Raw genomic sequence first — 16492 nt, forward strand, 5'->3', positions numbered from 1 at the left:
CCGTCTCTCTCAACACTAAGCACTCCATTTTGAGTACTCTTGGAGTGGGGGGGGGGGGGGGAGGGACAACCTACCTGGGGGAAGCAACAGCAGCCCTGGCTCTGGTACTGAGTCTGACCCTGTGGCTCAGAAGGGTAGGGAATTGTAGAGGATGGCAGCAGTGATAGGGGACTCTATAGTCCGGGGGACAGATAGGCGATTCTAAAGGAAACACAAATGGTAGTTTGCCTCACAGGTGCCAGGGTCTGTGATGTTTCTGAACGAGTCCACAATATCCTGAAAAGGGAGGGTGAGCAGCCAGAAGTCGTGGTACATATTGGTACCAAAGACATAGGTAGAAAAAGGGAGGAGCTTCTGAAAAAATACAGGCAGTTAGGAAGGAAGCTGAGAAACAGGACCTCAAAGGTAGTAATCTTGCGATTACTGCCTGTGCCACATGACAATAAGGAAAGGAATAGAATGAGGTGGCAGATAAATGCATGGCTGAAGAATTGGAGCAGGGGGCAGGGATTCAAATTTCTGAATAATTCAGACCTCTTCTGGGGCAGGTGTGACCTGTACAAAAAGGGACAGGTTGCACTTGAATCCAAAGGGGACCAATATTCTTGTAGGCAGGTTTACTAGAACCATTGGGAGTGGTTTAAACTAATATGGCAGGGGATGGGAACCAATATGATAGAGCTGAAGGTAAGCCAGCAGATTTACTAGTAGATGATGGATGTAACATGAATGTAATGAAGGACAAGCTAATGATTGGGTACGAATGCAGGACTGAAGGTGCTGTATTTAAATACTTGTAGTATTCAGAATAAGGTGGATGACCTCAAGACGCAGTCAGGGAAACCATAGACATTCCGTTTTGGCAGCAACATCTCTACTCCATCACGCTAAGCATCAGCATCTCCCCCCCGCCCCTGGACTGAGTGCTCATCCTGACGCTGTTCACACTGCTGACACACAACTGTATTGCTAGATCCTGCTTTAACAACAACCAATGTGAAAAAGTTCATTGATAACACAACAGTAGCATCATCATTAAAATGATGAGCTGGCATACAGTGAGGAGATAGAGTGGCTTGAGTCATAATGTGGACAAGACTAAAGAGATGATTGTGGACTTCAGGAAGGTACAGGCTGATCACTCCCTACTGCACATCACAGATAATCTCACCTGATCCCTCAACACCACCTTGTTTAGCCAAGAAAGCACAGCAATATAATCAAGATGGCTGCGCGACGCAGCTTGCAGCGGCCACTCCAGAGCTGATATGTTACTTGTTTTATTTGTTAAACAGGGTGCCGTGTGCAATCCTAATCTGATGAAAAACAGACTTGGGAGCACGGAGGAACATCTGGAAATCTCCAGGAAGGCCTTCTTTGTTGCTGCTGCTGCGAGGTCCAGGTCTCTGCTGAAAAGAACAGGCCCCCAGTCCTCGGTGTCGCGTTGCCGATGGCTGTTGGCGGGGGCGTCTTAAAATGCTCGGCAGAGGATGGTGCTTGGAGAAGCTGTGCCGGAGGGGATGGTTGGAGGCTCGGAGGTTTAATGGACTCAGAGTCCGCTGCAGTCGGAGCGCTTTCATTGTGCGCTGCGTCTGCAAGGCTGAGTCCAGCGCGGTGGAAGTCCATAGTGGGGGTACTCCCTTCTGCCGCCTGCGTGGGATGGCGAGCCTGTTCGGGACCCTGGGGACTTGTGGAAACTGAGTGCTGGTTTCTTTCGAACGTATAGTCTTTTAACATCTTTGGACTATTTCTACCGTGCCCATGATCTTTTTTTTTAATCAATTATGCTATTGTTTGCACTGTTGTAACTATGTGGTTTTGTGCAGGTCTTGTAGCTTTAGTTTTTGGTCTTGTTTTGTCTGGTGCATTTGGAGTTCCTTTCCGGGGAACGCACTAAGATGGTGGCGTGATATTAATATGCAGCAGCCTCTCCGGACTCTGGATTGGGGATTGCCAAACGTTACGTGGATTTTCTGGTGTAGCCTGTTTTGTCATGTGCTTTTGTGATATCATTCTAGAGGAATATTGTCTCATTTTTTAACTGCATTGCATTTGTGGTTTCTAAATGACAATAAACTGAATCTGAATCAATGCCTCCACTTCCTAAGGAGATTGAGACGAGTGAGACTCCTCACTCGCAGTCTCACCACTTCCTACCAGTGCACCATCGAGGGTGTCCTGACCAGCTGTATCACGACAGGAATTTCAAGGCACGACTGCCAGACCCTGCCTGTAACAGATTGTGATGACTGCTGAGAGAATCATCGGGATTTCTCTCTCTACCCCTCATCCAGGACATACACCAGAAGCACTGCATTTGCAGAGCCCTTAGCATTGTCGAGGCGCCCTCCCACCAGTCCCATAGACTCTTTGACCTCTTAACATCAGGCAGAAGGTACGGCACAGATGTAGAGAAGCAATTCGAGTACAAAATGCAGAATTGCCGGGGATGAAGCAATTAAATTCACAAATGATCAGAACACCAGAAAAGGAGGAGCGCCGATAGTATATAAGGTTAAAGGCTTAGAGCAGATCATAAAGATGAGGAAGAGCAAAGTACCAGAGTGGTTTGAAAGAAAAAGGCACTGCTTAATGAGGAGTCAAGTTAGCCTCCAAACACCGACAAGGTTGTGACACAAACATTTAACATTCAGTATTCATTTATTACAACTTGAAATTTCAGAGTTCACTGCAAATTTCTCACAAAGTATATCTTTTTAAAAAAATAATTCTGTATTCTTTGCTTAAGTAAATTTCACTTTTGGTTCACAAATTCTACAGCGGAATAAAAAGCAAACATATGCAGCTTTGCAGTGTTTCTAGATTATGTCATTTATATACCAACAGAACTCGTTAATAACAAAATATTGATTACCTCCAGGCATAACTTTTCCAATATTTTTGTGTTGGCATTAACTGCAACTCACCCCAATTTCAATAAAAAGTTTTCCCATATCCTATTATTCCTACCACATCGCTAGTCATCAACATTACTGGCTCTCCATTCCCAGCACGTGGTTTCCTAAATCCCCAGTTCAAATCTCATGCATAAAAGAGCCTCTTATTAAAGTTTTATCTATATGTGGTTACCTATTTCTTCCACATTGATTGCCATCATTAACTTTCACGTAGCCTAACTTTGTCATTTCTTTCCAAAAAAATCAAAACACATGGTAACAGCTTTCCTCAAAACTTCTCCTCAGCAAATCTACCTTTGTGCAAACACAGCTGAAAGCATCTTCACTCCCTAGTGAGAAGGTTGCGAGATTGATCTCGACCACAATTTGTAGCATGAACTGACTGTAAATCCTGTCTAATATTGAATAAATGGTTATCTGTTGCAGTTCAGACATTAAGTTCAACACAAAATACCATGTGGCATTAATTAAACATTCTCCATATTATATGAAGGTCTTGATGAAAGTCAAAGTGATTACTTCAGTCAATGTTCAGCTACTAACAGAAACAGACATTATCAATATGAAGTTCACCACACTGAAATGATACAATCTCCCTTCTGTACTGCACCAAATAACATTAAACATCAGCTGTACGTGTTCAACATCATGTATCATGACAAGGCTAAGCCTCAATTTTATTAGTCATGTACAGTAAAGTTATTTAATGTAAAATCACAATCATTTTGCTCTTAAGCTGTCATGAAGGAACCAGTACACATTGCCTTATTCCCATTGTTGCCATTCCCATTCCCATTGCTGCCTCAACTTTTTGCTGATGAATCTACAAAGCCACAATTGAAACGAAAGGTATAATCTAATTCTGGTTTAACACAGCAGGTTTAGAGTGCAAGATCCAACATAATCAAAGTTCTGGCCCAAGTAGAGCTGAACTCACAGAAATCATATGACAGGTTTGGACAAAGCCAGTCTGATTTCATCCTTGAGAATTTGAAGCTTTTTTCTCAATAAAAGGCAACAATTTCTAACCGAAGTTTCCAACAAGTGTTGCCATTCTCTAGTACAGCTGTACAGTGGGTCATCATTAGTTTAACAGCGGATTGTACACTACAGAGCAGTGAACCCTTTGGAGGGATAGTTGTGGGGTAATGGCAAATGAGAGCAGAATGAATCCATCAACAGATTTCCAAATAAATTGGTAGTTTCACCAGGGATTATTAGAGAGAACAGAATATTGGGTCTTTCATACCTCCTGACAATCTTGGCAACATTGAATGCAGCTATTGCTAGCTTAGTGCAGAATAACAAGAGAACATGGCAACTCCAAGTCTGTGTGGTTGGACAATACACTGGTAAACACGAGCAACAATCACAAAGGACTCAACAGGTCAAGCGGCCTCTCCGGGAGGAGGTATCTGTTGACATTTCAGGTTGGAACTTTGTATCAGGATATAAGTATAATGAGTTTATAGCTTTGATTTCTTGGAAAAAGGGTAATATTGCTTCATGATTGTCAGTGCAGTGACTCATGAAAATTACTATTTTGTATTTTCACATAATGTTTACTTCACCATTGTTAAGATTTTGTACCACAAACAGCAGTTGCTTTATAGGCAAAATTTGGATCAAATCATGTTAACCTGACACCGTTCCCCTCTCAAAGGACTAGACTTGGACCATACTTTGCAGTCACTGTCAGTGTTAGCCCCACAGTTCCCAATAGTGTTACAGTTTTGGCCTTGGTACTGGAACCCAACTATAAGGTGCAGGAGGCCACAAGTACTGACTGGGTTGCAGACTGTGGAAACCAAGCAGGACACACTGATGGCTCCTGGCAAATCCCTAATGATACGAGAAAAGTTGGAAGCAGTAAAAATATTTTCTAATGCAATGTGGAATAGTAAGTAAAAATATTTAAAACATTCACAAAACTGCTATTAATAAAAATATATAGCACAAATTTTAAAAGAAAGACATCTAAAGCTACACAAGGACAAACCTAAGCAGGAAAAAGAGTAGGCCATCTGGTCCCTCAATCCTGCTGCATCATTCAGTAAGATCATGGCTGACCTACCCAGGCCTCAATTCCTTTCAAATGACTAATCTTTCAAAAAAAAATTAAATCTCCTCCTTAAATACCTCCAATGATCTAGTCTCCATAATGTTCTTTGGTCGAGAATTCCAGAGATTCATCATCTTTGAGAGAAGAATTTCCTACACGCCTCAGTTTTAAATGTTTGCTGTCACGTCATCCAAGATTCTCCCACTAATGAAACCTCTTGACATCTACTCTCTCGTGCCTACTTAGCTTATACTTCAATAAGATTATCCTTAATTCTTTTAAACTCCAAAGAATATGAATCCAGTTTCTTTAGCTACATTCATAACAGAAAGCTAACTTATCCCAGGAGTTTGCTTGTGAACCACTCTTGGAGTGCCTTTCAGCTAGTGCATCCTTTCTTTAAAAAGTACTCACAGTACTTCAACATGCTGTACAATTGTAACAATACTTTTCTATTTTCAAACTCTAACTTCTTTCAAATAAATTTCCATGTGCCATTTGGTTTACTAACTACTGCTACACCTGCCTGCTTACTGCTACTGATCCAGTCGTACTCAATCATTTGAAATTTTGCTCCGTGGATACATTTTAAATGAAGGTTGGTTACCCCCCCCCCCCCATTCAAATGAGTGTGACATGCTAGATGTATGGCAAAATAGTGAACCACCAGAAACCAAAATGCAGCACACAAAATTGGAGAAAATGCCGGGGATACGGGGAAGGTCAGATGCTGTGTGTGTGAGAAAATCTAACCACTAGTATTGCTGACTTTTGCACTGCAGTATGCAGAAATAGAAGTCTAAGATGTGTCACAATGCTATCTTGCAGCTTTCTCTGAATCCACTGGCCTCCAGCAGCACAATCCAGCACATCATGAAGTTTTTAGTGCTGCATTCCACAAGGAAACACTCTGGGCACTTACATCACTACACTGCTCTTTTTCCTTAAGAATTCCTTAAAACTATTTGGAAATGATGCTATATCATCATGCTATATCAGAAATGTATTTAATTTTTCAGTGACAAAGTCAAGTTTATCAGCCAAGTGAAAACAATAAATTCAGTTTAAACTGATCCATAAATTTTCAGTTGTGTAATTTTATGTTCAAAACAAAAGATTGTTTTTCAAGGATATATTTTTGAACCCTTTTAGTATTAACAGCATCATTAATATATAGTACTGAAATCTTATGAAAGATGGGAAAGCTTATGCAAACACACAAGATTAAACATTAATGTTATTTGTGTAACTACAAAAGACATCAGATAGTAATTATCATATTGAGAAAATTTAGTCATAAAAACCCAAAAAAATGCATACAAATCATTGCACCCTCTAGTGTCCAGATTGTAGCATTACATATATGAATACCATAAAACCTTAAAAGTCATAGCAGGCAGAATTAGGGCACTCAGCTCAGTCCATCGAGTCTGCTTTGCCTTTCCATCATGACTGATTTATTATCCCTCTCAACCGCATTCTCCTGTCTTCTCCCCATAACCTTTGACACCCTGACTAACCAAAAACATATCAAACCTAGCTTTAAATATACCCAGTGACTTGGCCTCCACAGTGGTCTGTGGCAATGAATTCCACAGATTCACCACACTCTGGCTAAAGAAATTCCATCTCACCTCTATCATGATTGGACATCCCTCAATTCTGAGGCTGTGCCTTCTAGACTCACCCACTATGGGAAACATCCACATCCAGTTTGACTAAGCCTTTCAAAGTTTGATAGGTTTCAATAAGATTCCCTCCCCCCAATTCTACTAAACTCTTTCAAGTACAGGCTCAGAGTCAATAAACGCTCCGCATAAGTTAACCCTTTCATACTCTGGAATTAGTCTCGTGAATTGTCTCTGGACTCTCTCCAATACCTTTTCTTAGATAAGGGATCCAAAACTGCTCTCTTTACTCCAAGTGTAGTTTGATCAATGTCATATAAGGCCTTAGCATTACATACTTGTGTTTATATTCTGGTCCTCTTGAAATGAAAGCTAATATTGCACTTGCTTTCCTTAGCACCAATCCAACCTGCAAGTTAACCTTTAGGGAATCCTGCACAAGGACTCCGAAGTCCCTTTGCACCTCTGATTTTTGGATTATCTCCCCATTTAGAAAATAGTCTATGCCTCTATTCCTTCTACCAAAGTGCATGACCGCACACTTTCCTGCACTAGATTCCATTTGCCACTTCTTGCTCATTCTCCCAGCCCTTTCTGCTGATTCCCTGATTCAACATTATCTGACACCTATATTTGTAATGTCTGCAAACTTGGCCACGATGCCATCAATTCCATCATCCAAATCAATGACATGTAACGTGAAACGAAGTGGTCTCAATACCAAATCCTGCGGAACACCGCTTGTCACCAACAGCCAATCAGAAGAGGGCTTTTTTCTTCTGACTCTTTGCCTCTTGCCAGTCAACCAATCTTCTATCCATGCAAGTATTTTTCCATGGGTTCTCATCTTGTTCAGCAGCCTAACATGAGGCACCTTGTCAAAGGTCTTCTGAAAATTCATGTAAACAACAGCCAATGACTCTCCCTGGTCTATCCTTCCTGTTATTTCCTCAAAGAATTCCAACAGATTTGTTAGGCAAGATTTCCCCTTAAGGAAACCATGCTGGCTTTGGCCTACTTTATCATGCACTTCCAAGTACCCTGATATCTCATCCTTTGGGTGCCATGGTAGCATAGTGGTTAGCACAGCGCTTTACGGTACTGGTGACCTGAGTTTAATTCCTAGCACTGACTGTAATGAGTTTGTACATTCTCCCTATGACTGTGTGGGTTTCCTCCATGTGCTCCAGTTTCCTTCCAGTCCAGACACACACCGTTGGTTGGGTAACTGGTCATTGTAAATTGCACTGTGACTAAGCTAGGGTGGCGTGGTTCGAAGGGCCTAATCAGAGCTGTACCTCTAAATAAATAAATTACTTGATTAATAATGGACTCTAACATGTTCCCAACCACTGAAGTAGGCTAACTGGCCAATAATTTCCTTTCTTCTGCCTCCCTCCCTTCTTAAAGAGTGGAGTGACATTTGCAGTTTTCTAGTCCCCTGGAACTATTCCAGAATCTGGTGATTCTTGAAAGAAGGCTATTAATGCCTCCACAATCTCTGCAGCTACAGATGGCACTGAAAATCTTGAGTCCACTTACTCACTGCATACAGAGTTCTAGTTGAGCAGTGGTGGAGCACGCCATCTCCCAATACACTCATGCACACAGTTTGACATTTCTTGTTTACCTATGCCAGAGTGCATGGACCCTACATCAATCTTATCAGCTGCCTCAAAATCCAGAGAATTGAGTGGAAGTAAGCCATTCTGATCCCAAGGGCTCATCTTGAGAGCACAGTTTTAAATTTTGTAACATTTTGAGCACATAAGAGTAGAATTACAAACTTCGCAGAGTTTCAATATTAGTAATTTCACAGATTCTGCCTACAGATAGCAATTTCAGGTTACACATAATTTTCAATAGCACACTTGCGATTATGAAATCAGACCAGGGTAGATTCACCACAGCATGGTTAATGATGCATGGCATCATTTAAGACCATAAGTCCAAAAGACATAGGATCAGGACTAGGCCATTTGGCTCATCAGTGCCGCTCCACCATTTCATCATGGCTGATTTATTATCCCTCACAACACCATTCTCGCACTTTCTCCCCATAACCTTTGATGCCCTTACTAATCAAGAATCTATCAACTTCCACTTTAAATATACCCAATGACTTGACCTCCTCAGTCGTCCATAGCAACAAATTCCACAGATTCACAACCTTCTGGCTAAAGAGATCCCTCCTAATCTCTGTTCTAAAGGGACAGCCTTGTATTCGGAGGCTGCAAGCTCTGATCCTAAACTCATTGACCATAGGAAACATCCTCTCCACATACACTCTTTCAATATTCAATAGATTTCAATGAGATCCATTCTCATTCTTCTAAACTCCTGTGAGTATAGGCCAAGAGCCATCAAACCCTCCTCACACGATAACCCTTTCATTCCTGGAATCGTTCTCGTGAACCTCCTCTGGATCCTCTCCAATGCCAGCAAATCCTTTATTAAATAAGGGGCCCAAAACTGCTCACAATACTCCAAGTGAGGTGTGGCCAATGCCTTATAAAGCTTCAGCATTATATCTTTGCTTTTATATCCTAGTCCTCTTAAAATTGTATTTGCTTTCCTTCCCATTGACTCTACCTGCAAGTTAACCTTTATTGAATCCTGCCTGACTTCCTCTTCGCACCTGATTTCTGAATTTGTCCTCCATTTAAAAAATAGGCCACACCTTTATTCCTTCTACCAAAGTACATGACCATATACTTTACTACACTATATTCCACCTGCCAATTCTTTGCCCATTCTCCTAACCCAAGTCCTTCAGCAGGCTCCATACTTCCTCAATACAACTTGCCCGTCCACCTTCCTTCACATCATCCACAAAGGTAGTGACAAAGTCATCAATTCCGTCATTCATTTTTGCAGGTGAAAATGACAAATATGACCGACACTCATCTCTGCCCTCAAACAGAAATGCAGCAAGTGCTATCTTTGACCATCATTTTAAGTTTTCAATAAGCTGGAGTAAACTGCACAAGAGACTTGAATAAAAGGACCAAACTGGGACACCAAGCAAGGTATTGCCACCTGCATATGTTCATCTCAGTTTCCAGTGGTGCATCTGTTATGTAACTGGTGGAATTTTCAGTGCCTAGTGAAGATTTCAGAAATAAACCATATCAGAGATGCTGCAATCTTTTCTAGAGTAATGTACCCCTGCTTTGCTTTAAGCCACTTGCTACATGGGACTAGATCTTAGCAGATGTTTAGGGTGGTTGATGCACAGTCCAGCAGAAATATGCCCATCCAACCCTTTCCTCCACATTGTCCCGCTTCTTCACAACTGCCACTCTATTTGGTTCTGGCTACCATAGAAACTGTTGCAGCTGTGACACGATTTCTAGGAACTCAAGTGGTAGTCAAGATTTCTGTGGTCATCTACCAATGGGAACCATAAAAATTAATGCTATAAATGGGGTAACCCAGCCTTACAATCCCTTTTACAAAACAGCATACTTTCTGAATTTCACTGTTTTAGGGGGTTTCTAAATGACTGACAGACAACACCCGTTTTGTACATGAGCAAAGGGAGAAATCTAATTTCCAGGTCTCATTTATCATTTCCCAACAAATGTGTGCAAATTCTGCATTGAAACAAAAATGGCCCCATTACGCAGTGCACAGCACTGTCATGAACAAACTCAGAGCAAACTTTTTTTTCCCCCAACAGCAGATCATATTCCACAAGTAATATTGGCAAAATAGAAGATGGTACACAAAGAAAAAGGAACTATCACCAGCACATCGCATCAGCAGTCAACAGAGCCCCCTACACTTGCTGAGGTTTACGTACTGTGATTTTTCAATCAGCAGTATAACTCCTTTATAGGCTCTTAACAGACATATTGTTTTATCGACATTTTAATCATTTTTTGCAAAAGTCTAGTTCACTGCTCAAATTTATTAAAGAGCTCATTAAAAATTATACCATTAAATTTAGTTAAATCAATCGAGCTTTTTAGCTCATCCATATATACAAAACTCTCACTAGAGGAAGATAAAAATGTAACAAGTTAACCAGACATACTGCCTCACTGAGTATCAACAGCATAGATTATTCTTGGAATACTCAAGTATGTCTGACATGTACATAAAGGAAACAATCATCTTCACCTCCCTCGAGTGTATCTGAACTTCCACCCCACTTAAAGGTAACATTGAAAAGAAAATTAAACACACACATACAATAAGTATGCACACACCTCAAACTATTCAACAGATTTTGAAGATAGCAAAATTTTTTTCATAATGTCATGCATTTATACAAGAACATAATAGCCAATGTAGTTTATTAAGCAACTTAACAAATAACTTCATGCAATGTTGAGCTAACCACAATTTACTCCAGTTCACCAACAGAAGAGAAAATCGTTCACTAAACGAAAATTGTTCACTTATCATTTCTTTTAAATAGTTTTCACTTACTTGATCGCGGTCTCCTGCAAAGCAACAGCTCTTCATGGTGCAAGAATTAAAATAGCCTTGGTTATCGAACTCAAATACGGACTGTGGTGAGTGAATGTCATATAACACTGGAGGCAGGCGACGCCGCAGCGCTAGTAGCTGGGTCCCACTGCTGTTGAAGCGGACACTCATGGCACTTTGCATGGGAAGTTTCCCACCATAACGAAGCAATGAACTGCAAGAAAAAAAAACAAGAGTTACATAACTACCACAAGCTATCAACATGAAACGGACTACTTGGGGATGTATCTGTCATTTCAATGAAATAATGTCGATACACAAATCCATCTGCTTTACACAACCACAGAAAAATCAGTCCCATTTCTTGATCAGCACTATTTTACAGTACACAAATTGCACAAATTCTAAATCAAAGTTCCCTTCTGATAGGACATGTAGAAATATTGCCTCAGATTCAGGAACATAGCATGCTGGTTAACTAATGAACCCTAATTAGAACTAACTTCCAATACCAAATAAGTCCATACTTCACACTTGATCGCATACCAAAGGAATCCAGAATTTCATGTAGGAGTATCTGAGATACCAGACCTTATTATTCCTTTGTCAAAAGGATAGTGTTTTACCTTTAGTGTCCAAAATCATCGCAGTAACTTTGGTATGATCCAAAAACTATTTACAGGATAGGAATTTACTTTCAAGGGAATTGGGGATAAAAATTTGATGATAAGCTCTGTCGTTAAAACTATTTAAAAGTTACATAAGAATGAAAATTGCTGAACAATAATGTTTTTCCCATTGATACATTTCTTAAGTTGTATTCAGGTTTCCTAATTTTTACTAATTACTGTACCTACTACTTGCTCAGGAAATTTAATATTTGAAAATTATCTTGACCCAAGGTTATCTGCTAATAAATGCTAAAGATTGTGGAGTATACTAAGAAGCATTTAAAACACAAGACACAGCCTACATAAACCACTCTACAAAAACTGCCTACTTCCAGTGTCAACTGATTTTCATCAACAGCAACTTACAATGAGAAAAACAGAAAACTAGACATCTTTATTTCACCTGTTTAATGCTGAGAGTAGAAAACCTTTCCACCAGCAATACAAAAGCCAAATGCTCAATTTCTTCGATGACCTGAAATTTTTGAGGAAAATCTATGGGAGAGAATTTAGCTGAAGTGGTCATATTTTCACTGCCCAATCAACTTCCTTTCCTTGACAGGATGTTCTACAAAAACTTGTGTAATTGGTTCATTCATGCAACTAATCGGTTACGTATTTAGATTTTCCAACAATTATAAATGTTGCTCAAGGAAACACAAGAACATGGAGAAATGAGTAATTTAGAAACAAGAACATTTGCTCTAATACAATTCAGAAATGCAGGTAAAAGAAATCAAACTATCGTCGATTCTGAATTAGTTCAGAGTTACATTTCTGTTTTCTCCACATCCCAGGCAGTGATCAGCCCATTAGGAAAGGGTCTAAATATATCAGCCCATTAAGAAAGTTTCACTGAATATTAATGCTCCGTCAAGCTTCCAACTGCCCTAATAGCTATTTTAAAATTGGTCATATTTTCAAAGATCAAAGTGAGCTCAAAGTACACTTATTATTGAAGTACATAATTGTCACTATATACAACCCTGGGATGGATTTTCTTGTGGGCATTCACAGTAAATACAAAGAAATTTTTAGAAAGCAATAAATATCAAAGATGATGAGTCCTTGAAAGTGAGTCCATAGGTAGTGAATGATAGGTAGTTGGGATGAGTGAAGTGGAGGTGAAGTTATCCCTTCTGCTCAAGAGGCTGATGGCTGAGGGGTAATAACTGTTCCTGAACCTGGTGATGTGGGTTCTGAGGCTTCTGTACTTCCTTCCTGATAGCAGCAGCAAGAAGAGGGCATGGCCTGGTCCTTGATGATGTACAATGCTTTTGTAAGACAACATCCCATGTAGATGTGCTCTGTTGTGTGGAGGGCTTTAATCATGATGGACTGGGCTGTATCCACTACTTTTTGTAGGCTTTTCCATTCAAGGTCATTGTGTTTTCATACCATGCTGTGACACAGCCAGTCAGTATGTTCACCACTGTACATCTATAGAAGTTTATCAAAGTTTTAGATGTCACACCGAATCTTCGTAAACTTCTGTGAAAGTTGAGGCACTGCTCTGCTTTCTTTCTAATGGCACTTATGTGCTGGACAGGTCCTCAGAAATGATAACATCAAGGAATTTAAAGTCACTAACCCTCTTCACCTCTGATCCCCTGATAAAGACTGGCTAATGAACCTCTGATTTCCTGCTCCTGCAGTCAATCATCAGCTTCTTGGTCTTGTTGCCATTGAGTGAGAGGTTGTTGTTGTGGCACCACTCAGCCAGACTTTCAATCTCCCTCCTATATGCTGACATGTCACCACCTTTGATCAGCTAACAATAGTGGTGTCGTCAGCAAACTTAAATATGGCATTGGAACTGTGCTTAGCCTCGCAGTCTTACAAAGTTAGTAGAGGCAGGGGTTAAACACCGAGCCTTGTGGTGCACATGTACTGATGATGATTGTGATCATGTCAATCTAAACTGACTGGTGTCTGCAGGTGTGGAAATTAAGTTGCACAAGGACATACTGAGGCTTATATCTTCTGTGACGAAAGCAAAAACATAGTTAAAAATACTATGAGGAAGACTGATTTTAAAATCATTAGGCAGGATCTGGAAAATAGACTGGTGCAGCCACTTGCAAGTAACTATCTTTCAAGTGGGAATCTTTTAAAAAAAATGAAACAGTAAGAGTTCAGCGCGCAAGTATTCTCACAATGGTGATAGGTAAGGGGAGCAAGTCTAAGTTTATTAAGAGTTTGAAAAGAAATTAAAAGCAAGCATGTGGTAGGTGTAGAGCATTGAAAATGTCAGAAGCTCTTCAGGAATAGAAAGGGTCTAGGGGTATTTTGAAAAGAAATAGGAGGACAAAGAAGGGACACACATACACTATCACTGACAGATAAGGATAAACCCCAAGATAATTTTGAAGCATATTAAGTGCAAGAGGGATCCCAGGAAAAGGTGGAGCCCATGAGACACCAAAGGTAAAACCCATATAGATATGGGCTAACTCTTAAATGAACACTTTTTATCTGAATTCATGAAGTAGAAAACACTGTGGGTGGAGATTTCAATGGGGATAGTGAAATTGTGAAGTACTTTACAACATTGTTTCTCTTAGTAAGCATAAAAGTGGATAAATCCCAAGGGCCTGATGAAATGCATCCTGGACAGCTATGGTAGACTAGGGAGGAGAATGATGACTGAGATATTTAAATTTTCACTTGCTACGGTGAGACTGGAAGACAGCAAAAAGGTAATTTTCTTCAAGAAGGACAGCAGGGATAAGACAGGTGATTGTAGGCCAATCAATCTAATATGAGTGGTAGGGAATTTATTAGAAAAGACCTGTAGAGGCAGATTAACATATGCTTGAGATCTGTGGATTAAACTGGGATATCCAACATGGATTTGTTGGTTGCTCCCTTGTTTTTATTGTTCCCTTTACAAGGACAGACGTGTGCCCAGTTTTCAGGCATTTTTAAGATGAGTTCATTTTTCAATTAAGTTTTGACCAAACTTGGAGCCTTATTTTTATGTTTTTCTAATGAATACTATTTTGGAAATACAGGTAGACAAGGTGGAATGGAAGTAAACAAAAGGAGGAAGTGATGAAAGGTGTTGATGTTGGTTTGAGTGTTGATGTGCTGTTTCCAACACAGCCCTGCAAGATTGAGATGAGCAAATAATAACCATACTTCACTCAGCATGGTAGTGAACATGGTGATTAATATCTGACCTTTCAATAATAATGCAAGTTAAATAATTAACTCTTTTAAGACTCACTCACAGCAGTTCTCTTTGCCTCTGGACTCTCTCCAATCCTATCTGAGATATGAGGCCCAAAACTTTTGACAGTACTCCAAGTGCGACCTGACTAGTGCCTTATAAAGCTTCACATTATCTCCTTGCTTTTATATTCTGATCCCCTTGAAATAAATGCCAACACTGCATTTGCCACCTTTATCACAGACCCAATCCCTGCATGGCCGAACTTGGACCTACTGAAGATGGAGGACTAGTAAAATAAATAAAAATAAGGATTTTATGCAAATTGACAGGGAACCTGCAGGTGGTGAAGTCCCATGTACCTGCTATCATTGTCTGAACAGATAATTGATGTCACATGCCTGAGGGGTGCTGTTAGGGTAGCACTGATGCAGTAAATTTTGTAGACGGTACAGACTCTGGTCACTATATGTTATTGGAAGAGGATATTAATATTTAGGATGGTTGCTGGTCTGCCAGTCAAGCAGACACTGTATCAAATGGCAGTGTACTTGTGAAAGTTGTTGTAGCTATACACTTCCAGACCAGTTAAAATTATTTTATCATTTGACATGTGGGAGATACAGCTAGAGTAGTGACATTGAACATGAAGGACAAGTGTCAATGGTAAAAATACTTTCATAGGGCTCACAGATGTTCCTTTTCTAAAAGCTGGGGTCTTATGACAATCTAACTGTTTTATGCTCACCATTCCTATGAGGCAGTACATTTCAAAGTAAAGGTAAGAATATATGGGTGCTCTTGTTATGATGAATCTGTAGCAAATATTTGTTGGATTAATTTCTGGGATGGCAGAACTACTCTCTGAAAGCTTTATAAAGCCTGCATTAAGAGTTTAGAAGAATGAGAGGGGATCTTATACATACCTACAAAAAGTTTATACATGATTAGACAGAATAGATGCAGGAAGGGTGTTACTAATGGCAGTGCTGTCCAAAAACAGTGGTTAATGTACAAGGCTAAGGGGTTATATCAAACAGAAATGAGGTGTGGATAAATTTCTTCAACCAGAGTGGCAAACCTGTGGAATTCTCTACTACAACAGGCAACTTGAAGCAACATTGTTAAGTATATTCAAGAGGGAATTAAGATATGGGTCTTGGAGCTAGGGGAATCAACATTTATGGAAAGAAAGGGAATACTTAATTTGAATATGAACCACAACCATATTGAAAAGCAGAACAGGCTTGAAGGGCTAAATGGCCCACTTCTATTATATACTCAGTTGACAAAAAGGTCAGATAGTTTAAAAAGACAATACAGGGGTAGAAGCTTTGTTGCAGTTGAGTACCTTTTTAACCCTTGGGGTTAAAAGCAGCATAGATTCCACAGAATGATACTTAGGCCAATGGGTCATAGTATGTTAACAGATTACATGACTTAGCCTTTCATTTACTCTGGCAAGGAGGTATTAAAATAAGTTTTGATCAGGTCAGTAAGGAGACCCATTTTCTCTGGAGGTGCCTTAAAATTACAGATGCATCTTTTTCATCCTTTTGAAATAGTCTGTTCAAAGGTAACACTAGGTACTAGTTATTAAAAGA

General features: G+C 40.0%; 1 protein-coding gene across 1 annotated transcript in view; it reads right to left on the reverse strand.

Moving 5' to 3' along the window:
• The window catches only part of dcaf5 (ddb1 and cul4 associated factor 5), a 65995-nt gene that overhangs the window by 20478 nt on the left and 29025 nt on the right, over window positions 1-16492 (reverse strand). The window contains exon 6 of the mRNA XM_059955016.1: window positions 11046-11259. Within this exon, the coding sequence (XP_059810999.1) occupies window positions 11046-11259 (214 nt within the window). The remainder of the gene's footprint in view (window positions 1-11045; window positions 11260-16492) is intronic.

The sequence above is a fragment of the Hypanus sabinus genome, chromosome 2, assembly GCF_030144855.1.
Source record: "Hypanus sabinus isolate sHypSab1 chromosome 2, sHypSab1.hap1, whole genome shotgun sequence".
In the NCBI taxonomy this organism is placed as follows: Eukaryota; Metazoa; Chordata; class Chondrichthyes; order Myliobatiformes; family Dasyatidae; genus Hypanus; species Hypanus sabinus.